Raw genomic sequence first — 23,968 nt, 5'->3', positions numbered from 1 at the left:
CTTGGGCCGACATTTTATTGAGGTGTAAAAGTGGCAAACCCCTTGGTTGAGACACAAGGAATCAAAATAGTCCCTTGTTGCCTGGAGTTACGGCGGCAGGCTTTGACGGGGACGCATGTCCTTGAGAGAGTGTGTGAGAAATAGGAAGAGAGGGGGGAAGAGGGGGGTGTGTGACGTTTGTGGAGGGTGTGGAGAGATGATGTGGTGTGGCAGGTGAGGTGTGGTGAGGTGCAGACGCAAGTGCATAGCATCCATGGATGGGATGGGATGGTTTGGATCCAATGGCTTGGAGGTTTTGACGGCTGCCCTGCTCACGCTCACTTGAGCGCTGATGAAATGGTGGAGGGGAGCTAAGAGGGCCGAGGTGTGTCGCGGCGCGGGGCCGTGTCATTTGCGCGTAAAGTGGTTTGAATTCCCTAGCTTCTTGCGCTGTCTTTCTCATTTTTTTAATCATTTTTTTTTTTTGCCTTCCGGCGTCCGCAGATCCCTCCCCTGCACCCATCCCGACATGATGGAGTCGACTGGACTCTCTCCGTCGAATGAAGGTTTGAGCGGAAGGCCAGGAATTGCAAGGTATTTCGACTAGCGTGTCCGCCGATATGCGAGCACTAATTGATATCAACCATGTTTGCACTCGCAGGCAGAATTGACTCGTCAATTGACACGCAGTTCTGGGTCTTTTTTTTTTTGGGGGGGGGACTTTTTTTGCGGTCGAACGGGCCCCATCCCACCCCAATGCAAGATCCAGGAACGCCCAACGGACCACTTGAAAACGGAACAGGGATCTTAATGGCATGAGACAGGTATGCGGTATGGATGTGTGACTCACTTTTCGAGTACTTTAGTCCAAGGTAGCTTCGGAAATGGAGGGGGTTGGGGCGATTGGCTATGTCCATGTTGCAGCTCCCAGTTCGCGCACTATTCATTGGCGGCCTTCCCACACCGAGTCGTCAAACAAACTTACGCAGCAGGCGGTCGACAGACATTTGTGACGACGCAGCATGATGCCTTCTGATACGTACATGGTGTACTCAATCGCTTGCGAACACCCGGGTTTGTGCATCTAAGGTAGGGGTAAACCGGCTAGTAGCCACAAGGTTGGCGAAGCTTGCAGCGACGGAGCTTCTGTGATGCGGATTACGGCGAATAATGGCAAACAGAGTTTGAGTCTCTTGGCCCGATTTAGTGCCCCCTGGATTCGTGTTCCAGTCAATCATACTGTCGTAATCTCAACCTCGTGTCTGGCTGGGACATCCGTCGGCTGCTGGTGATGCGAGCCGGCGAGGGGAGGGGTCAATCGAGATGGCCGTCCAGTTTGGCATTTGAACAGCGGATTGATTGTTCAACGAGCAAAAGCACTTAGGAGACCAGAAAAAATTGCGATGAAACGACAGAGTGGATTTAGAGGTCATAAAACGTGTAGATATGGCGTCCAAAGACCTGTTTGTTGTCGTAGGCGACACGCGATGAAGTTGGTGGGATCGGGTGAAGTGGTTTGGAGACGCGCCTCGCGATTCCGAGGGGCACTGTGTCCTCGCAATATTCCCACGAAACCACGTGATGTGTCATCTAGACCCACTTTGCGCATCACCCACGGATCGACCTGCAGTTGCTGCCTGAGGTCTGACAGCGTCCGTTCTCCACACCTACCAAACCCGGCCTGAGATGGTGAGGAGAGGAGTAAAGCGGCGATTGCGACAGGGAACCTGGGTGAAGGGGCCTCCCGCGGCTGTTTGGGAGAAGCTTCAACGAGGTAAGCTGCCTTGGTTCTTGTTCTCATTGGAGTAAATCGCGCGTTTTTTTTCCACAGAGAGACCATGGAAGATGACCGCCTCACGCAGCTCTGTAGTCACGATTGAAGTTGCCTCTTCAGTCATCTGTCAGTCTGTCAGGGTCGCGCCATCCTCAGTGTGCGGCTTAAGTTAAGATGCATCCGAGACAGAATGCACCACCATTGGTTCCCGAGGTTGATCTCCCTTAGACTACGAGTACTCGGAAGGCTACCTTACACCGTCCGGCCATGTCTCGCAATCAGACATTTGACAGATACGCTATCATGGCCAATCGAGTCGGCTGCAGGCGGGCAGCGGGCCAGATTCGACGTGTCTCACGAATCCATGTAATACTGAACTGAACGCACAGCCGTCACGGCACAACTGACCAGGCAGCTCATGAACACGATTTCCGTGCTGAAAAAAACATGTTGGATCGTATGCAGCAAGGCGCGCTCGCTCAGGTCTTCTCTGGTAAGGTATGGAACGTGTAATATTCATCAGGCACTTGGTTGGAACAGCAGGCGCAGGTCAGTAAGAGAATTCAGAACTTGGAAGCTCTACTGTAAGTCGTCTGCCCAAATGCAACGGAGCACTACGACACTGAGGAGGGCGCCGTCAATTGTCGCTAACCTACCTGCAGCCAGTGCAGGGTGCCAAAGCTCGCTTGATGAACGGCTAAACGCCGGGTATTATGCACATTGGAGTCTTTCGGAAGATCCACCCGCTGTCTTGTAGGCGTCTTTGGCCACGATAACTCTTGATCTATGGCCTCCCCAAACTTGTTTACAACTAACTGAAAAGAACCGTATTCACTCAGAAAGTATTACAGGAACTGTTGCCAGTCTTTTGGAGTTTTCTGTCGGGGTTTGAGGCTTTGCAGAGGTGCGTGCAAGTCGAGCTCTTGCCCGGCGAAACGTTAAACCGCGCCAGGGAGCCACTCAAAACCCAGCGCCTTGACTTTCCTGCCTCGCGCCCCCCAACCACCTTTCGACCCATCGTTCTCTTGAGCTTAGCACACTACCAATTTCTCATCCTCGACCGCAAAGGATAGCCACCATCTCACATCCACTTTCAATCGTATAAGTCACAAGTATCAGGATATCATCCACGCGAATCGCCGACATCATCCGTCGCATTCGCCATGAATAAAAATTGGAATGACAGAGCCGACAAGGATCTGTTCTTTACCATCCTGTCTGTGAAGAACATTGGCGTCATCAGCGGTTCGGAATGGACAACCATCGGCAACCACATGCGCACACTGGGTTACGGCTTCACCAATGAAGGCTGTAGGTGAGTTGGCGCGCCTCTCTCTCATGTTTAACCTTCCGACCCTACGCGCAACTTTCTTCGTAACGCACAAAGACGTCGTCATTGCGATTCATTATTTCTAGAGCATTGCGCGTACTTACGCGCCTTCACTTTTGCGCCGACCCTTCTCTTACCATCTGCATTTCCCCGCTCTGTATTCTCTCCTAGTCTTCTTAGTGCTCATTCTTCTCTGTTTCCCTTCTGGTCCCTCCAGAATGGACCTTAAAATCTATTATGAAAGACAAGAGACGAAGTCAAGGACTGCCTTCAAGGCCCCTTTTCGCACTTTTCGTCGGGCCTCAGATCTATCACGTCACCTCGTTTCGTAAAGTTCCACTGCAAGCAACTAGATGCTCTGTAGCTGGGACGACCTGACCATCGATGTTGCTTTACCATAGCCTTCTCATCTTCTCATCCTGGATCCGTCTCATTTGTTCCATTTGCATACAGCAACTAACGAAATGCAGACAACACTTTCAGGGCCTTCGTCGTGCCCAACACAAGAGTGAGACAAATGGAGGGAGTCCTGATAACCCTCGCAAAGTCGACCCAACAACAAATCCAATCACTCGTCGTCCAGGCCCGGGTCGTGGGAGGCCCAAGAAGCAACCTCAGCAAGCCGCGCAGATGGCCATCGCCGTCTTGGCTGAGCGAAATGGCGATACCATCCAGCCTAGCCAACTTAGTCAAGTCGGACTCGATCAAGAAGTTCAAGCTGGTCAACCTCAACCTGTTATTCAGCCCGACCTTCATACCGATATAACCGATCTTCAGTCAAGTCTTCATCAGCCCGATTTCCAGTCCAGTCCCGAGCCCGACCTTCAACACAATCACCAACCCGACCTTCAACACAATCACCAACCCGACCTTCAACACAATCACCAACCCGACCTTCAGCATGACCTTCAGCATGACCTCCAGCATGACCTTCAACACGACCCCCAGCCCGAGCACCAGCCCACTCATGAGGAGTCTATCCAAGATGACCACACCCACTTGGAAACATCCATCCTGCCTGACAGTCTCATGGCGGAGTCTCTGGACCTCCCCCTTAAAGACGACGCCCTTGACTTGTCTCTCAAAGACGACAACAATGACGAACAAGACGGCCCCGATGCCAAGAGAATCAAGCTCGACAACCCTGCTCATGACCATGACCATTCTCTCGTCGATGACGAAGCTGTGTTAGCTTTGGCCGCGCACAGCGAACCCCCTTCTGATAGCTACAACTCCGAGTATCCCACAGCCGGCTTGACCGGTTCAGACCCGCACGCTTCCTTCTTTGGTCCTGAGACATGAGAGTAGTGGTCGACCCGCTTGAAAGCTTATGAGGCCAAGGCGGCGTCGGACGCAGCGAATACATTCGAATTTGGCGAACTTGTTGATTTAGACTAGGCGTCAAATCTATAAACCCGAGCCAGTCGATATTCCTCCTCCCCATCAGTTTTGTTAGGTCAAGGCGTTATGCATCAAAGCGGTAGCGGCATCAGGAGCGAGTTTATGAACACGACGAGGTGCTTGGAGTTTGGACTGATTGGGTTTTTCCATTGTCTGTGATCCTTCGACTTATAAGGATACATGCTTAACTGGCATTGACCGAGTTTTTCGATCGAGACTACTAGTTCTCGAGAACAATAAACTTCACAGAACTTGCCACCTCTTTCTACCTGCCATACATCCCATCGAGACGGTTCTATCTCGGACTCGAGAGCAAACGCTATTTCATCATTCTCTTTGACGAACGTCTACTACCTTCCAGAACAACTCAGGGTTCGATGATGCACTAAGACACTCCATGTCTGTCACCCTCCGTACGAGCTAAGCTACAATGAAGGTAGGGGCTTGCTACAGAGTCGAGATATCTAGAATGCTCTGGCCTTCTGGATGTCCCGTGCTAGCTCGTTCACCAAGAGACTCCTATTCCCATGAGTTCTCCTTACCAGCTTGTTTGCCTACCAGTACAATGACTCTTGCCCTTTAGGTTCTGTTCACCAAGCAAGCAGATGTTCTCACTCTTTGAATGAAATTGAAAAGTAAGAAGACATTTGCCCTTTTCGTTCCATTTAGCACTGAGAAAGGGTGCTCTCGCCCTATGGACTTCCTTGAGCAGCAAGAAGGTTCTTGCCTTCCAAGTGATGTTTGCCAGGCAGGAAAGATGCACCTTCTCTTGGGGGTTGTTCGTCTGACATTCAGACGAAGGCTTTGAGGCAGCTCATAGACCAAGACGAGGTTATAATCAGACGACGAAAGTGAGAATCTTCACTGCTCTAGACCTTTTGGCAGGTAGTCAGAAGGCTCCCTTCCTTCTGGTTCTGTTGATGTAGGATGATGTTGCCTTTTGACTTTCTTGTCTCGCATTCAGACGACTGGTTACTTTGAGACGATTCAGACATTCAGACGAGTATCTGTTCAGACGAGCGATATTTGATACTACTCTCACCTATGTAGGAAGGAATTAGAGGGCTCTTGCCCTTTAAGTTCTGTTTACTGAGGATGCCCCTGCCCTTTGGAATTTCTAAGCAACAATCAAGAATTCTCCTGCTCTTTGGATTTCTCGTCTCACGTTCGGACGATTGAGTTCTTTGAGACGATTCATACCTTTAGACATAGATGTGTTCAGACGAGTGAGATTTGATACTGCTCTAGGCCGTGTAGTCATATGGCTCTCGCCCTTTAAGTTCTATCTACCTACTGGAGGTGCTCTCGCCCTTTGGGTTTCTGGTGCCGGCGCGTGTACCAACCGGTGAGAGGACCCGGCCTCCTTGGGTCTCTATATAATTCCCTTCAGATTCGATCTCGAGAGCAATTTTTCTTTTCTTCTCTACACCTTCGACCATTCTCCTTCCCATCCATCGTACGATCATCCTAGTCTCTTTACCAAAACACAATTTCAGAATATCATCTCCAAGGGCTATTCAGTCTTACTATCTTCAACATCAACAAAAAACTTCATCACCATCAACAACAGTCAAGATCAACATCGCAAACATGTCTGACAATAAGCAGGGCGGAAAGTGGTCCAACCCGGCCTTTCTCCTTAGCCTGGCTGTTGGCTTCTACGACGAGCTGAAGAACGGCAGTCTCCCGCAGGAGGCAAAGGACCGTGTCGAGGCGAAGCTCCATCGCGATGGCTTTGAGGACACCACTTGGGATTCTGTCCGGTATGTATGCGACTTTTTGTGTTTATCTGTCCAGTTTCTGCTGTGGCACGTTTTTGCTGCCTGCCTCTCTTGTCGTGTTTTCTTTCCGTCTCTTGATTTTTGCAGTCAACCTGGAGCCCGTCTGTCACATTCGCTGCCTGAAACAGGTGGCTCAAGATATCATTCTCATCCCCTTCTCTACACACTACGCACCCATCCTGCCAGCCCCAACATCTTTCCCTGACACAAACCTTTTTTTCCACATTCCATCTATTATTCCCCATCAACCAACCCAGTACTACACGAACATAATCACCATGTCTGAGAAGTCTGCTCCCGGCGGCAAGTGGGCCAATCCGGCCCTCCTCGAGGCTCTGGCTATGGGATTCCACACCGTTGCCAAAGGCGAAGGCCTTACGAAGGAAGCCAAAGACGCCGTCATCCTGAAGATCCACGCATATGGCTTCACGGATATCACCTGGGAAGCTGTCCGGTGTGTATCTTCCTGCCCTCTGTTCCACTCTGGCAGTTGCCTCCTCCCTCACCCTGCTCTGCCTCTATTTATTTCTCACCTTGTCCTCTTGCGTCTCTTCCATCTTCCATGTCTCATACTCAACCCAATTCACATCAAGCTTTATCAACTGTTCACCCTCTTACATATCATCATCACATCATTTCTATCCATTTCTCCTACTGCACTTTGAAACATGCCTCGCTCAACGATCCGGTGGACGGCTGAGATCGACCAGCAGATCTTGGTCTCTATGGTCAAGACAATGGTTCCATCCACTGACCAGTACTCGCTCATCATCGAAGAGCTTCATGCCCTCGGTCATACAATGACCGCTTCTGCCTTGAAGTGCGCCTTCCACATTTTCCCTTCGGCCTTTCCCACTTCTGCCTCTCCAGCACTCTCCTTCCCGCCACTTCCCACATATACCCCCAGATCAAGCGATCTCTCAGTTTTTTCCTGCCTTAAACTCTCATCTTCACTCCCATTTTCACTCCAATCACCACCACTCGCCTATCTCATTACCACCTGCCTTACATTACCATTTTCATACCTCCCACTGCCAATCAAGATGGCTCCAGTCACCGTCTGGAACGATGAGGCCCGATCTGACCTTTTGGTTGCGCTTCTGTCGGTCATCAAGCCCTCTAAGGAGGACTGGGACCGCGTTCTTCCTATAGTCCATGCCAAGGGCTATGTCTACAACGCCAATGCTGTCACGTATTTCCTGCCTGCCTTGCCACGTTCATTTTCTCTCGTCTCTCCATTCTTTCTTTCGGAATTTATTATGCTTCTGCTTTCTCGAGATATTTTGGGTTTGCTTTAGATGCTAACAAGTCTCTCCAGGCAGCACATCCAGAAGCTCCAGCGCAAGGAGCTTAACGCCGGCGACGGCGGCGACGGTGAGGCATCTGCCTCCGCCACTCCCAAGAAGGCTGGCAAGAAGGCTGCTACCCCCAAGAAGGCCGGTACCCCCGCTACTCCCAGAAAGCGCAAGACTCCCGCCAAGTCCAAGGCCAAGGTCGAGGAGGCCAATGAGGATGATGAGGACGACGAGAAGGAGGCTCCTCCCCCCAAGAAGCCATGCACCCCTTCCCGCCCCAGGTAAGCCAAATCGGAATCTATTAGGACCAAGTTCATCTCACTAATCATATCTACGACACAGCATGAAGGACGAATTCCACGAGGACACCAAGGACACCAAAACCACCGTCGCCAAGTTCGTCCCCATCAACGCGGAGATCTAGATGCATTGTTCGCCCCTCAATACTATCGATTCGATTGCATCAACATGGCATTTTCAGGACGGTCCACTGGCTCTTCTGGAGTATGATATGGGAGGCTTGGATGAATGATACTTGGGGGGTTGGCAGCATTGGATCTTAATTGAAGGTCATTGGAATTGGCACATCACTGGGGGTTATCACCTCATTGCGCAAAGCAATTCGAGACAGGTCATGAGATACCTGCGGATACGGAAAAGTTACACTGAAGAATTGAGAAGACCATTTGCTTTCTCAAACTGCTTCTCCTTGGAGCCTTGGCAGTCGTACACCTCGACTTTTCGAGGGTCTTCCACCAATTCCGCGTGCCCACCGTCACCTCTTGCCCACCTTAGTTGCAATCGTTTGATGACTCATATTGCCTTCTCCTCACGGAAGCCGGAGATCCTTTCTCAATCTTTCCCGGAAGTTGGCAATCGCCGGGGTACCGAGTGCCTCAAAACACAGCCTCAACTAGCCGACTAGTCAGGCGCAACGATTCTAAGTCAACCCGGAAACTGAGGGCAGTGATGCAAAAAACGAGAAAGACTGTGACAAGTGGCTGGCTAGCTATCTCAGAACCACACCCCCAGAATGTTGAGCTCTTGGCTGAAGTAATGCGAAACAGGTTGAGAACGGGAGGACTCGTCACATTCTCATCGATGAATATGCAGACACTACGTGGGTCGAAAGAAGAAATTGGGCTCAAGAGCTTGATTAGGTTCTTTGACCAGCCGTAATGCACATGCCCGAAGAGTGTGAGAATCATGTCTGCCTATTCCTTGCACGAGTACTATGCTGAGTTGCTCGAAGCTGCAACAAATCGAACATCAGTAGCTGCAGCTGGCACTTTCTGGGCCAGGAGGGGCTAAAGTCTGAAATCCGCAGGTACTGCATCGCTGACCTGTATAAGGGAAAAGAGATGAGACTTCGTCCAGTACTGAGCCTTTGACAACGAAGATGTGATGACGTTTCTGGGCGATAGGACCAAGAGGTGAGTTGCCACCCCAGTATAGTACACAGATTCCAAAGCTTATGCAATTTGTTGAAGTTCGTTTTCTCTGCATTTCAAATCTTTTTGCCTAAACTGACGCTCAAATCTCTCCAGACGCAAGCGAACCCAAGAAGTTTGGGGGAGGAACCTAGTTCCAACTGGATTGTCAACTGAGCTTTTTGTTCATTTCCCCCAACATCTCCCAGCTATCTCATCCCCCGGATGCGCAGAAGACGGTTACCCCTGAAACACCTTAGAGCTCCGAAAGGGCTGCAAAACACGAGTTATCGCAGGATAGAAAAGCAGTTTTCCCAACAACCCGTCCAACACCGTCTATCCGATCAAGAGCACACAAGTTCCCAGTCCCATTCCCCGCTCGTCGTCGAATTAAGCCCAAAGCCGTTTGAAACGGTGATGAGCGGGGGAGCCGTCTAAGACCCGCCCCGGGCCCCGCATACCCCCGGGCGGAGATCACTGTGGAGACTACGGCAGCACGGGCGCAACGGGCCGGGACCAAGGCTTGCGTACCGTACCGGCATTGACATGAGAGCGGTTGGTGTATGCACCTATCTACTACCTTACCCTGCATAAGAAGATCTGGCTCATTTGAATTGAATCTAGAGTAAAAGAGTCTGGTACTGCCAAGAGAAGGGACTAGTTCACCGATAACACCAGTAGTAGACCTTTACTAATATGAACCCCGGTTGGATTTAGTTGAGTGGGTTTAGATCCAAGGGAGAGAAACCACGGCTCAACACATGGTAAGGTGTCAATCGATCAAGCAACTTGCCTTGTCTAGCAAGCTAGTTGACCGACTGTGAATACGAGAAACAAAACGCACAGCAAAGAACAGCACAGCACAGCAATATGGAATACACTCTCCTGCTTCGCTGGCTCTGCATACGCGCGCTGCACCCAAGGTGCCGACTACAACCTCACCGACATCGCAGACCATCCCTCTCAATCCCACCCCCAACTCTCCCGTCTCCCCCAGAGGAAACGTTCCCCTCTCGTTAAAATGCTTCCAGAAACGCAGAGTGAGACATTGGGATACCACGTCAACGTACTCCATACACTAGGTCCGCCGCTCTCGGAAAAAAGTCTCCTCCAGCCAGCTAAGCAAAAAAAAAAAAAACACTTTACAACTACTTCCAAGACATGGGAAATTCTGCCCCATGCCAACGTGCCTAGCCCAGCCCCCCACGAAATACTTACCTACTCCTGCATCAACCAAGGCACAGAAAAAACCACGTGCTCGACAACGGCATCCTACGAGCACGAAAGACCACGAGGAAAAAGCAATAAGCAATTAAAGATCTCCTATCGTCGTGGCACAAACCACCGGACGCAGAGAAGCCTCTCTCTCTATCCATGCTATTTTGCCTCCTCCCCAACCGCCCGGCGAACAAAAGGTCCCTCCCCTCGTCGTATGTTGCACGAGGGCACATGACCGCGCACCATGCATCAGCTTCGCTTACAACGCTCACCGCCGCCGTTCACTGCTGCTCAGCGCTTGCTCGTCCAGCGAGGCGGTCCTCTCAGCTTCCATTCCATGTGTTCTCCGGGCTTGTGTTTTTGCCTCCATCGTGGATCTACAGGTCCACCGTCCACGAGATATTTTCTCGCCTCGAATAACCAGCCCTATTCCTCCCCCCCAGCCACCTCATTTTTTTTTCGTTTGGTACCTTACCTTGCCGCCGGTAAGAAACTCAACAAACAAGGTACGTAACCGCAGCCGCTTCAGGGGAAGCTCTAGAATAATTCCGCCGAGACAAGCAAACATAGCTTAGCAAATACGAGCAGGAAGAAAATCGAGTGAACCGGACTCTCATACCTGTGTAAGTCAAAGAAAGCTCTCTCAAGCTCCAACGCCACCAACAGCCGTCAGCCAAATGCTTACGTCGGGTCTCCATCACATCGATAGTAGACCGCGGGCACCCCGTCCCCAGTCTGTCCCCCCCGGTCCGCATCCCGCCACACCTCTCCATCGTTACACCTCTTCAACCAACCCGTGCATCCCTTCCGCGTCGCCCCGCGCGTGCGAGTGCTAGCTAGCCTAGCGTGCCCGTCATCTGCGGACGTTTGCTCATGGCTCGTGCCGGCCGTAAACGGCGGGAGGACGATGGCGGATGGGGGAGCCTGGGTGGACGGACGGTGGTGGACCAACGGGGCACCATGTCGAATCACAGATAGCGCCGTCCGAATCACACGCGCCTAGGCCGCATGCGGTCTGTAGGGCGGCACGGCGGTTGGGTCCAGGGGTCCAACAGCTTTTGTGTCTCTTCTCTTTGGAGAAAATGGGATTTCTAGCAGACTGGCCCTCCCAGCGCACGGCCGGTCATGCCGGTTTACCCTTCATCTTCTTTGACGTGCTGCAATTGACTTCCAGATGTCAAGATGGAGCGCACGCCATCAGATCTTAGACTATTGTCGGTCACCGTGGCGGCGTGTGGGACGAGGTGAGTAAAGCGCGGGTGCGAACAGATGTGATGGGACAAGGATATTCTCGGCGGTGATGATCTCTGCAGATGTAAGTGCTGCAGTACAGACGTGATCGGATGGTCGACTGGGGAGATGCCGGGATTTCATTCATGTCTATGGCCCCCCTGCCCATTACCCAAAGAGTGTTGTTCGTGCTTGATAAGATGCTGCGAATCTGCCTCGTTTCGCGTTTTTGGGCGGTTGAAAGAGTCAGTTCACCTGGTTTCCCCGCCTGCCCAGAGGGATGACAGGACAGGGGTAAGCGATCTCTTTCACGGCGCAGGTTCCGTGATGCCACGAGGTGGTGTGTTACTCATCTGCTGAGACATGTCAAATTCTCCAATGGAAACTCGAAAATGAGCTTCTCAACTTCTCTTGGTGATGGTCGAGCAGGCAACCCTCATCATTCTTGAGAGCAAAGACCCTATCCTCGGCCGCATCCACTCATCGTCACGGGACGCGGAACTCCCGAAAGACTCGAATTGGCGACCTGCGTAAAATACAAGTCGGGAAGGTGTCGTTGGCCTGCGATTTTGTGAGGTTTAATCCCGCATGGCCTCCCCTCAGTGGGGATATATATGAATGGAGGATTCGCATGTCAAAAAAGGCGTTTTGAGAGCCACTTATCGACGATTCTGTACCCGTCATGCCGTACGCGAGGGATAGCTGACTGCCAATAAGGACGTCAAAGTGGCACAGCAGCCTCTCATTCGCTGCACAGCACTTGGTGGTACCCCCGGCCTGTATGGAAAGCTGAAGATAGATTGCGGTTTGCGCGGCGTGGCTAAAACTTCCATCGCTATGGATCCTGCTGCCGATAAGCGCGGTGTCCAAGTGTTTAATGTCGTGAGATTCAAAAGCATCTGAGAATGACGTTTTCCCATGGTTGCCGTTGCCGCTGCCGCTAGGGTGACGGCTGCTCGCTTCAGGCCGCTCAAGTCGGTCATGCATTTGCACATCTTGCGCCGGCGACCGCACGAGATGCAAACGCCGTGATTCTGCCACGACACTATTGGAAGAGTAGTGGAAGTCGATCGCAATAGTATTGAAATGTCATACGGCATAGACAGGCCGGCCAGCTCGGCTCGCCCTCGATGCCACTCGGCTGCTTCCTGGCGTGTGAGATCCTGACGTTGATCTGAGCGATCGAATGTAAGATGGAGCAGCAATGCGTGGGGCAACAGTTGCCAAGCATCCAGGGCCCCCAGCAACAACCTCGAAATCATTGTAATGTGGATGGTCAACGTGATCCGTCACGAAATGATATGTGATGAGAGCTTTGAGTCGGTCGACTCCGTCTGACAATATGGGAAGCTATTGCGGTATTTGATATAGACATCCTCCATCGGCTGTAAAACTAAGCACAAATATTAGCACGTTGGCCAGGCTGATTAGGCCTTTCGTGGCTCTACAAGCATGAATATCACAGTTGCATTGAGACTGTGAAGTAATCCAGCCGCACAATCCTAGCCTCAGCACAATTAAGTGACTGGATCCTATCAACAGGGCCAGGAACCACTCTGCCACTGTGCCGTGAGGCTCGGTCTCGTGTGATGGATGTCGATCATTGATTGCTAGTTGGTTCTGTCAGGGCTGGCCAGATAACGTCTGGCAGAACGATTCTCGTTCATCGAATGGTCCCTAGCCCGCTCTCGATGCTTTGATTGATGGCTACCGGAAGGATTGTTCATCCTCAGCCGGATGTAAAATAGCTAATACACCTGTGATCAAAGCGGAAACTCGACCGGGAGCGATAACGATCTAGACGGCTAGAGAGGCTACCTAGTTCGACGGCAAAGCAAACACACGACCCCTGCAGTGAAGCCAAGACGATGTACGACATGGCAGGGGTGGGCGAGCTCTGCCCATCAACCCACAACTCCGAAGCGGAGGAAAATTTCATCAAGGCTCGTTCAACTCAATCCGCTAGTCGAGCTATGGTCTCAGCGAGGTGCAGTTAGGTTGCAAGTCAGGCTCGACTACTTAGTACTGCCCGAGCAGCTCGACAAGGTCGCCACGGTACATAGGAAACTTTCCGAAGTGGCGTACTGCGTAATATACAGATTCCAGGGGTTCCTCTCGGTGGAAAAACGTCGCCGTTTGATATTGATGTCTCTCAGCCCCCTCAACGTCGAATATCTTGCAAGGTTTGCTGGCGCCACAAGAAGCTGATTTGACAAGTCGGATCGGCCGCCCTATTTCACGCTTTCACCGGATGCATATGAAGTCTCCGACTTCAAGAGCAATATGGCTGCTCCATCGCATCTTCTCAGAGACTTTCAAGACCAATCGGCCTTTCGTATGATACCTTGAAGGTAACACGAGGGCAAACAAGATGTCAGACAGCACGCATGCCAAAATCGTCGAAAATCTGTCACGTAGGTGCCTAACAACCCGAATAACGAGCTCACCCAACAAGCAGCTAGCCGGCAAGATAGTTGAGGCACGGTCAAGATGGTGGTTGCGGCGGGGGAATTGACCACCCGTTCCGGGGTAGCATCGTGATGGCAAGGAGAAGAGTGGAGGGCACGTTACGTACCTGAAGCTTGTGCATCAGCTTGAAAAAATTGGTCTAAGCGACGGTCAATGAATGAGGCGGCCGTGGGTTGAACCATGCTCTCAACATGCAGCCATACCTTAATCCGTACTTCAGTCATGCACGGGGAAGCGGCCGGTGAGGTTGCATGCTGGACGAGTGTGAAGCTGATTAGCGGCCGATGAAGGTGCAATAGCAAGGCTGTTCCGTCTTCCCATGTCATTGGGCTGCCATCGGATGGTTTTTTCCAGGGGCATTGACGAGGAACTGATATCCGGGGTCCAAAAGGTAGGCCAGACCGGGATGGGTAACTTCAATGGGTGTGGCCAAGGAGCGAATTGATGTGGCAGGTGGACGAATATGTCGATATGTGCAGCAACGTTCGTTCCTTCGGCCCTGAGTGAGACATGTAACGAATGCCCCGACTGGCAGTGAAGCTTGGTGATGTAATAGAGTGCGTCTCATCGTAGCGGCGGGACATTGCGATGGACCTCATTGTTGGCCAATTCCCCACAATGGTAGAGACGTTGAACAGAGAGAGGCGAGCATTGATTGGGCACTCAGCAGGCAACGCCAATTGAAGTGCTTTGAGTTGGGTGCTGGGATTCGGAAGCTCTATCTGATACGGATCAGGTCGACTGGGGGTCTGTGTTGTGCATGGTGTTCGAGGTATGCAGGTAGCAGTGATCGTCTCGCAAGGACAGAGAACCAAAGGCGGGCAGATGCAGCAATGGTGCAGCCTCAATCCTTGAGAGGGCTGGCCTGTGTGGACGGACCGGGAGTCTTAGGCAGTACTCGGTAGAGACTAGAGCTGTGGATGAGAAGGTGGAGGGTTCGGAGTGAAGCATTGCACGTTGCCAGGCCGTTGAATTGCTCCATCAGTGTGCAGTGTGCAGACAGGGCGAGGCCGCGAGAGGGCGAGAGGGAACACAAAGTTCCGAGCTTCAAGCACAAGTAGTGGGGATTGGTGATGGATGGTGGCCGCTTGTGTGCCGGCCAGCGGGATGTGATTCCAGACCCGTACCGGCAGAGGCGATGGCGAATTCGCGATGGATGCAGAATAGTGGCGTTCGTTCGAGTCCAGCCCCTGGAACTAAGGAGCCGATCGAGTTCGTACGTTGCAATGGTAGGTATTGTAACGGGAGTGACGGGTTTGACGTTGTCGATGAGAAATGGTAATGTTCCTGAAACTGGAGGGAAGAGGTCGGATGGTGTGTCAGTGGCCAAACAGGCACACAGCCAGATTGGGATATCATTGATGGAGTTGATGGAGTTGGTGGAGGGTGGATTGAGGTCAAACGGGGAGAAATAAGTGAGGTACGTACTCCCAGAAGAACAAACAAAAAATACGAACCAGATGGATAACTGAGGAATTCCGAATTGTGCACCAGTAAGGTACCTGACGGAGTACAGATGGAAGGAGCGGTGCACTGAGATAGTCCGTAGATACCTACCTAAGGTATTAGTTGACGGGAGGAAGGAAGGAAGTAACAAAGTAATAGTAGAGGAAGGTGGAGGTCCATGAGGTGAGGTTGGAAAGGTGGCACAGACGGGGAAACCGGCGAGAGGTAGCGGCTACCTCCAACATTGCCGCCGCTCGGGGCGGAATAGAGACGCGAACAGTAAGTAGTGGCTACTTCTGGGTGGATCCAAGTGGATCAGTCCAACGGGATGTTAAAAGCGACGAACCAGTCAGACGCACGTCCATGGGCATCCCTGCAATGCATCTGCTGAACAGCAGGCACATGCGGCTCCGGATTGGCCCCATGCAAGTTCCTTAGGCGCCATCACCCTTTCCTCGGCGCGTAGACTGTTCAACCCCGGCTCCCTGTCCTCCTCCTTCCCCTCCCCTCAACCTATCCTCACTCTCGTCCCGTCCTCTCTCGATTCTCTCTCCCGGTCCACGCAAACGACCTTCAAACCAAGCCTCTCTCTCCTCCCCCAACCATGCTCTTTTCCTCACTTCCCGCCGCTCTGGCCATGTCCGTCTCTCTATGCTGCGCTGCCTTTCAACCCTTCGACAGGCTCTCAAGCCTGTTCAAGAATCCGTCCTAGCAACTAGTCATCCATGGCCACCGAGGCGAATCAAGCCTGTTTGTACCAGGATTCACGACCGTGACCACCGCCGAGAAGAGGGGAGTCATGCCACTGGTCCCCCGTCTTCAGATTTGGATACCTGCGCACTACATCTCCTTCTGCGTACATACCGCGCATCTGCCATTCCACAGCAGTCCTGTAAGGTACCTTTGGCGCCCCCAAAGAGACATACGCTGTCTTCACTGCCTCACTGTCAACCATTACTCGATACAGCAATGCAAAGTCAAATCATCAGGGGGAAAGCGGAGCTGGATATCCAAAGCGAGACACGCTTGTTGGAGAACAGCCGCCGATGGGACGTCACTGCGAGTCAAAGACCAGACGATTCGGTTGGATTCTTCATCTGCTCCTTCATTGTTCTTTCTTTGTCTCGCTATGCGTGGTGGGCTGGGCACGATCTTGGAGACAAGAACCTAATGATGAGATGGCCCGGCCGTCACAATCACGAGACGGGGAATTCAAGCTGGGCTGAGAGGGAGCCAGTGCCGCCTCAGCCCAACTTGATAGGTTGATATTCCTGTCGCCCGCCCGCGCGCACATACGCACGCAGGTTAAGCAAGCATCGCAAGCAGCAAGTAGCGGCAGCGTGCCAGCAGCATCAAGCAGGATCTCGCGAAAAAAGAAGAGACTGGCACTGGCTAGCACCGCGCGAGAAGAGGACCGGAGACCTAATTATGGCAAAATATTGATGTACTGCCCTGTTCAGACGCACTCTGCTTGCCTCGATACTTCGTCAAGTCGCCCAACCACGCCGCTCATGGCATTCGACCATCTCCACCATGCCATGACCCCCCCGTCGTCCTGCTGCATATTCCCCAATTCTGTCCCCCTCGGCACGCGGTGGCTTGCACCTTGCACACCTTGACTGGTCCCCTTCCACTGGCTTGACAGGGTCCCTCGACGACAAGCACCCCGGTCTACATAGCATGCAGCGTCTTGGCTCGTCCAGATGAGCCGGACCGTATCCGCTCCCAGATACCTCGACCGTTCACTGAACAGCTCTAATTTTATGGTCAAGATTGATCGTCCAGTGACAAGTCAGCTCCAAAACTTAGGCGCCATGCTCCATGTTGCTTGACTTTCTTCCCATTTGGCTCCATCACACCCCGTCCACACTGGCACACACCCCCTTCGAGCAGCAGCCTCTCTTATTTTCCATCGTCTTTTCGATTCCTTTTCTTTTCTTTTCCCTTTCCGTCGTCAGTCTGTAAGAAAGAAAACCCTCTCTCCCTGCTTGTGTGTCTCTGTAAAAATCGAGTTGCACACTTGACAGAATCTTCCTGCAAGACAAGCGCCGGCACACCCCCTCGACGAAGACTTATCCAGTGAGCTTTCTCTCTACGTCCAACAACGTCAACTTCAACAGAGACAACCTCATCGCTTCACACCCTTCCACCTGCGTCTATAGCGTCTTTGCCCCCCCTCCTCAACACGTCCCGACAGACTGTAACCGTCTTTAACACGCCGGCTCCCAGACTTTCTTCTCTTTCTTCTCCTGTCCTACTTTTATCCGGTAACTCACTGGCAACGAAGAAAAAAAAAAGGACCAACAGCCCCGCGCCGTAAAAGAGAGACATTAGAGTGCAACGGCACAACCAGCAACCGTAACACGACAGCAGGCAGAAGATACCGCTACTCTAGCACGCCTACGAAGAGCTTTGCGAAAAGTCTCTGCAACCTGGAAACGTGGAAGGACAGCCGGCCCGGGAACGGACATTGAACAGTGCTTCATGTGATGGTTGGATTGGAAGAAGTGTAGCTTCCCGACTGCCTTTGGTTCGCCACGAAGCAGCCGGACGGTGCTGTGATCGTCTCGGATTGGTGAGTAGGCCTGTCTCACAGGAGTCACCCACCTGTTTCTCGGCTTGAGAGGGCTCAAAGGTTCTGGTCTGGCAGACACGGACCTTGCAGCCGTTGCCCTGCCTTGAAGTCGTCCTCCCCAAATGCAGCTTGCCGACTAACATCGCACCGGGTCCCAGATCGAAATCCGAAAAAGGATATAGTGCCATCATGTCCGCCTCCGCGAGAAACCGAACCGCTACCGTCAGCTCCGGGCAATCGTCACAAAGAGGTCGGAGCAATGAGATGCAGGATTTCAACATGTCGCAGCCCAACATCATGCGGTACTTCGAGCCATGCGCCGCCACGGCGTCCATGTTCTTGTATGCCCAGGGTTCTTCCATCGTATGCTGCCACCACGACACTCTCACAATAGAAAGAAGATTTTCAAGGCACTCGGACGAGGTGCAGTTGCTCGCAGTTGATACGCAAAGCGAGATTGGAGCCGGAAGGCTGGTAGTCAGTTACGATGCCGGGCAGACAGCCATTGTCTGGGATATTATGACGGGCGACGAAGTAGCCCGATTCGCTTCATACGAGCACTTGACAACTGCTGCGTGGATGCGCAATGGCAATGTTGCATTTGGTATGTTTATGTCCGAAAAATCTCACATAGTATACACTAACAGATGGCTTTAGGTAATACGCAGGGCAACATTATTCTATTCGAGCCCACAACATCAGAGCATATCTCTTCGAGAACGATTGACCAGATTGCCGTGACAGCGCTTGCACCAGCCGCAGACTGTAGGACATTTGCGATCGGGTAAGCTTAAAGAACTCCAACGGGCTTCGCAAAACAAAGTTGCTAACTCTTCATAGATACCAAAATGGCTCGTTGTTGGTCGCAACTCTTCAGCCACGATTCACTATCCTCCACAACCTAGGCACATCAAGAGCACCTTCGCCTATCGTCACGCTCAACTGGCATGCCTCGTCGTCTCGTCAAAAATCGGACATGCTGGCATCACAGACCCATGATGGCGACCTCCGAGTTTGGAGTGTGTCCAAGTCGTACAGCAGCGATGACCCCGCCAAGGTTGTGAGGATTCTCAAGCGCACCGATAACTACCAAACCGGTCCCAACTGGATGGGCTGGTCAAAAAACGGCCGCATTATCCAACATTCTGACTCGTACGTCATTCTTTGCCACTTGAGGCTTACGCGCGCGCTTAGAACTTGCACTGACTTCTATCACACTAGGGAAACACTATCGTGGGATGTCCGTACTAAGCACGTTACTTGGGATAGTATCCCGACGCTCGAGCACGTCAGAGGCCTGGCCGTGTACGGCCCCGGCGCCAGCCTCTTCACCCTGGGAGCCAACAACACCGTACAGCAATTCGACCTTAACACCCCTTCCATCATAGTTGCTAATGTACAGCACCCGGCCAACTTGTTGCCACCATCACCGCCTGTCTCGATAGAGGAACAGCAGGGACAGAAAACATCAACAACCATCGTTACTGACTCGGATGCCACGTCTGGTTCAATTGAGCTCGGCATTTCGGAGAGTGACGAAGATCACTTGTCTCCCTTTGACCGTATAGTTAGCCGGAAGGACACAGGCACGCCCAAGGCGCTCGACCCTTACGATGCCGATACCGCAAGCGCGGCTTCTAGCCGCAGCGGACTGTCTTCCATCTCGCGATCCTCCGGAGGATCTCGGACGCCCGGACGGTACCCGTCGTCGGCCGTCTCTCGAGGCATGACTGAAAACACCTACATCTCTGCCGGATCGTCTCTCAGATCTTCTGCTGCACCTTACCAAGAACGAGACATGTATTCCATGAGCGGAACGTCAATGATGAGCGGCACCTCCATGTCCTCATACCGCTCTCGCCGTTCTAGGCCATCCCGTCTACGAAATGAGGTCTTGCCGAGCCCTGTCGACAGCAAGGTCCAGGATCTCTTCAAGTACACCAGGAGCCGGCTCAGCGACATTCCTTACAAGCACCCGATCGGGGGTGACCATAGCCGACTCACGAATGACGATCTCCGCAAGCAGATGCTTAGCACCATCTTTGGATGGAACAAGGAGATTGACGACTTGGTCAGAGAGGAATTGAGCCGACACAATGCGGCTTCACCGGCGCGTATTCTTCTGATGAGATGGCTGGGCGATATTGACGCAGATGTCATGGCAGCGAGCTCAGCCTCAATGACTTCTTCTGACTGGATGTTGCTAGCCCTCAGTGGTATTGGAGGCCAAGCTTCGCAGCACAAGCTGGGGCGCGCCTACGTTCAAAGACTCCTGGAGCACGGTGATCTTCACGCCGCTGTTACCATTCTAATTGGCATGGGTGATCACAATGATGCCATTGAGATTTACGTGTCCCACAAGAAGTACATGGAGGCGCTTATCCTGACTTGTCTCTTCTATCCCGCCGTCTGGGAACGACAGGCAGCTATCATCAAGAAATGGGGCGAATGGGCTGTTATGCACGGGCAACAGCAGCTTGCCGTGAGATGGTATGTTTTCTCTATAAGTGAACATAATGGTACGATGCGCTAACAGATTTCCAGTTTCGCCTGCACTGGTGCCGAGTCTGATGAGCCATGGACATCACCTTCTGCTGCCCAAGTGACCTTCCAGAGCATCAACCAGAACGTTCATGAGAATATCCCGGAGGTCCTGTCACCTCCTCTCTCGCCTCCCGGCATTAACCGTGGACCCCAAAGAAGCATCGCCAAGACGTCCGCTCTGAAGCTGATCACGTCTTTTGGCGAGCAGCAAGGGAAATCAAAGTTCTTCTCTCAAGGAGACGGCGGACAGACTCCTATCGCCGCGGGCCCAACACCCATCGCCGATTCTGCAGTCTCCCCTGGTGGATATGATGTCACCACTGCCTTCATCCGCCCACCAAACCGCAGCCAATTCAACACCCCGAACTCGGCGAGATCCGGAGCATCTGCCTTCAGTCGCAAGCGCCTCCCTTCCATCGGTGAGATTCCAGGAGACTTGTCTCGTGAACAACTTCAGGTTGACGTTGAGGAATCTCGACGTGCTATGCAACTGCGCATGTCTTCTGCCGAGCAGGAAAATCTCGCTGCTGGCCTGTCTCTGCAGAGGGCTGCCACAGCAAGCCCGATGATGATGCGTGACCAGTACAAAAAGATCACCACACGGACAAGAGAAGCGCCTCCCCCATCTCCTGATGCTAGAATGATTATCAAGATGGAAGGCAGCATGGCCCAGCGCAACGGTTCCCGAGACCGCAAGCCAAAGGGACTTCATCTTGAGCTTGCAGGTCTGAACAACATGGCCAATGAGATCACCTCTCCCGAGCAGTCGGTGGCATCTTCCACCCGTTTCCACTGGCCTTCCCGACGTAGGGGACCCGGCTCCGTCACAGGCTCTGTTACGTCTCAATCCACCACCGGCAAAAGCATCCGCAGCAACACTACGGGTGGGCGACAGGACTACATCCACAGCCTCGACACTGCCCAGCGCTTGCAACAACGCAAGCAGCGAAGCCGACATGCCAGTCGAGAGGGCAAGCGCGATGGCTCCCGTGGCCGCGACCGTGACCACAGCCGCACTCGCAAGACATCTTCTCGCGAAGCTTCCGCTGAGCGTGGCCGTGCCTCTAGCCGCAACTGGCCCAAGGCAAAGCGCTCCCCAACCTCGCCCATCCCTATGTCGCCCGAGGATCTCATCAACCTGAGCACACCCAAGTTCTTGCCGGATGTCGGAGAGCCCGCCACAGTGAGGAAGTCTAGCAAGAGCAGGAAGGGTACTAGTCGCGCATCCAGCCGGGGTAGCCAAGGCCGCAACAGAAGCCCCGAAGGCAGACATCGCCCTCCTGCGCTTGAACTCCGCGGCCGAAGTGCGGACCGGACTGGCTCTCACGCCAGGTCACCTTCGTCTCCTCTACCTCTGTCAGCCAATCTTGTCCACTACCAGGGGTCTGAAGACGAGGAGGACTATGTCAAGGCTGTTGTTGCCCAAGAGAACTTCAGAAACAGACACAACAGAAGCACCAGCCAGCATGGGTCCCGCAAGGCGCTCTCACCTGAGCTTACCAGAGAGTTCCCTCGACGAGACCGATCCGAGAGTCGCCGTCGCCACGCTGGTGAGAACCTGGATCAATCCCGCGATATTGCGCCTCCCCAATCCAAGTCTCGTGCCGCCTCTACAGAGCACGCTGGAGACTTGAAGGCTATGAAGGATGAGAGGCAGCGTAAGAAGGAGGAAGCTGCTCGCGAGCTCGAGGAACGTCGCAAGTCCCTCGCACAACGTCCCTCGGCGCCACCAATTCCCCACCCCAACCACATCCGAATCGGTATTGAATCATCCCCAAGTGCCGTTGAGCTTCCGCCTCGCAGCCACACTGCCGACCCTACTACCAACAGAAGCATGTACGCACGCAGCAGCTCCAATGTGCACATTGGTTTGCCCGCAACGCCCAAGGCCATGCGTCTCATCATCGAGTCGGACAAAGACAAGAACAGCATTCCGGTGCCCCCGATCCCGGCTACGTTTGCCCAGAGACATTCCCCGGTGACTTCTCCCCAGCAGCAGTCCCCCGAGAAAGAGCAGTCTGCCGAGACCCTCACTTTGCTCCCTCAGACAACTTACCAGCTTCCTTCCACGGTCTATCAACCTCCCAACCGCGGAATGATTCCTCGCAGCATGTCGGCCCCGCCCGTCCCTCCTGATGCGCCCTCCCCTAGAGGTCCTAGCGCCAGCAGCAAAGGTCTTTCTCGCGGTCCTTCCATGAGAAGAGGTCACTCTGGTGAGATTCGCACTGTCGATGACATGATCCGGGTCAGACGTGCCTCCCAAGAAAGCAACAACTACGGAAGCATCCCACCGCCGCCGCCTCCTCCTCCTGCTCCGCCAATGTTGAAGGAGCTTCAGCACCTTGCGATGCCTCCTCCCCCGCCCCCGGCGCCTCTCCCGTACACCGCCCACATCCAACCCGTGACCATGGGTTCCGGTATGATTGAGATTGTCATGGACGACGATGACGTTATCCAAACGACTATTGCTGCTCCCATGGACACAACAGTCCCAGTAATTCCACCACCCGCCCCGCCCGTGTCCAAGGGTGGTCACAGCCGAGGACGCAGCTTCTCTGAACGAGACAACAGCATCGCTGGCCGATTCTCCAAGGCGACCGACCGCTTCAGGTCCGGCAGCCGCAACCGCAAGGAGCCCTCAGCGCGGCCCCGCGGTCAGGAGGACTACGAATACGCCCCTTATGAGAGCGTACCTATGCCAATGAACTATGGCCGCGAGTCGATGCGATCTCCCCCCGCCATGGCGCAGAAGAGCTTGCCTACTGGCCTGCACCACAGCGAGATGATTTGATTTGGTCTTCCTGCTGGAAAAAGTTTCTACACTCCCCAATCCCTTAATTAGCTTTACACATCACATGTCGATTCGTTGCATGGCGACAGGCGTTTCTCGATGAATCTCGATACCATTACTTTTTTTCCACGACCAACGAACACGAACAACACACTTTGCAGTGTGGCAGCTCTGGGGCCGCCCGAACCACAACAACAGCAGTTAGAAGCCGCCTTTTGTATACTTCGAGTCTATCCTTGACGACGAACATTGGAACGCGGAGTGAAATGCCATTTCTTCTCCAATTTCTTGTTATCTTTCAACTCTTTTTCGTTACACTTCTTGTTTTGCATTCTTAACTTCTCAAATGATGACTGATGATGGCTGGATCTTGGGATTTCGGGGCAGAGCCGCGAGGCAATACACATGAACACACGATACCTGTAGTGGGAAGAGCGGCTATGTACGTGATGGAATGAACAGTCGTCGCGGGGGAAGGTCGAAAGGGGCCAGATGGAAACGAAAACAGAGAAAAAGCTGGATGGTTTTCAAGATGACACCGTCTTGCACCAACGAGTATGATGATGATGAGAGAGAGAGAGAGAGAGAGAGAGAGAGAGAGAGAGAGAGAGAGAGAGAGAGAGAGAGAGAGAGAGAGAGAGAGGAGGAGGAGGAGGACGGAAGGGTTGGAACAGGATGGGTGAAAAGGGACCGAAAAGTGCTGGA

At 52.9% G+C, this 23,968-nt stretch overlaps 7 protein-coding genes across 7 annotated transcripts; 5 read left to right on the top strand and 2 right to left on the bottom strand.

The window, feature by feature from the left end:
* Positions 1-2,916: 2,916 nt before the first annotated feature.
* On the top strand, positions 2,917-4,385 carry CTAM01_02320 (uncharacterized protein; the record flags this gene model as incomplete). The annotated part of the gene is made up of 2 exons (XM_060518359.1): positions 2,917-3,068; positions 3,554-4,385. The coding sequence occupies 2 exons, from the start codon at positions 2,917-2,919 to the stop codon at positions 4,383-4,385; spliced, it is 984 nt and encodes a 327-aa protein (XP_060386992.1).
* Positions 4,386-6,074: 1,689 nt separating this feature from the next.
* Positions 6,075-6,388, top strand: CTAM01_02319 (uncharacterized protein; the record flags this gene model as incomplete). Its single annotated transcript, XM_060518358.1, has 2 exons — positions 6,075-6,251; positions 6,353-6,388. 2 exons carry the CDS (start codon positions 6,075-6,077, stop codon positions 6,386-6,388), a joined length of 213 nt encoding a protein of 70 aa, XP_060386991.1.
* A 155-nt stretch (positions 6,389-6,543) lies between these two features.
* CTAM01_02318 (uncharacterized protein) lies at positions 6,544-7,984 on the top strand (the record flags this gene model as incomplete). Its single annotated transcript, XM_060518357.1, has 4 exons — positions 6,544-6,723; positions 6,979-7,457; positions 7,584-7,841; positions 7,903-7,984. The coding sequence occupies 4 exons, from the start codon at positions 6,544-6,546 to the stop codon at positions 7,982-7,984; spliced, it is 999 nt and encodes a 332-aa protein (XP_060386990.1).
* A 4,134-nt stretch (positions 7,985-12,118) lies between these two features.
* On the bottom strand, positions 12,119-12,700 carry CTAM01_02317 (uncharacterized protein; the record flags this gene model as incomplete). The annotated part of the gene is made up of 1 exon (XM_060518356.1): positions 12,119-12,700. The coding sequence occupies one exon, from the start codon at positions 12,698-12,700 to the stop codon at positions 12,119-12,121; it is 582 nt and encodes a 193-aa protein (XP_060386989.1).
* Positions 12,701-14,954: 2,254 nt separating this feature from the next.
* On the bottom strand, positions 14,955-15,266 carry CTAM01_02316 (uncharacterized protein; the record flags this gene model as incomplete). Its single annotated transcript, XM_060518355.1, has 1 exon — positions 14,955-15,266. One exon carries the CDS (start codon positions 15,264-15,266, stop codon positions 14,955-14,957), a length of 312 nt encoding a protein of 103 aa, XP_060386988.1.
* Positions 15,267-16,004: 738 nt separating this feature from the next.
* Positions 16,005-16,619, top strand: CTAM01_02315 (uncharacterized protein; the record flags this gene model as incomplete). The annotated part of the gene is made up of 1 exon (XM_060518354.1): positions 16,005-16,619. One exon carries the CDS (start codon positions 16,005-16,007, stop codon positions 16,617-16,619), a length of 615 nt encoding a protein of 204 aa, XP_060386987.1.
* Positions 16,620-18,117: 1,498 nt separating this feature from the next.
* CTAM01_02314 (uncharacterized protein) lies at positions 18,118-23,263 on the top strand (the record flags this gene model as incomplete). Its single annotated transcript, XM_060518353.1, has 5 exons — positions 18,118-18,532; positions 18,586-18,712; positions 18,769-19,080; positions 19,150-20,418; positions 20,473-23,263. 5 exons carry the CDS (start codon positions 18,118-18,120, stop codon positions 23,261-23,263), a joined length of 4,914 nt encoding a protein of 1,637 aa, XP_060386986.1.
* Between the last annotated feature and the right edge of the window lie 705 nt (positions 23,264-23,968).

This window comes from Colletotrichum tamarilloi, assembly GCF_030869305.1.
Source record: "Colletotrichum tamarilloi strain Tom-12 chromosome Unknown Scaffold_5.1, whole genome shotgun sequence".
Taxonomy (NCBI): domain Eukaryota; kingdom Fungi; phylum Ascomycota; class Sordariomycetes; order Glomerellales; family Glomerellaceae; genus Colletotrichum; species Colletotrichum tamarilloi.
The sequence above is the reverse complement of the archived record's forward strand: the minus strand, read 5'-3'. Positions and strand labels throughout refer to the sequence as shown.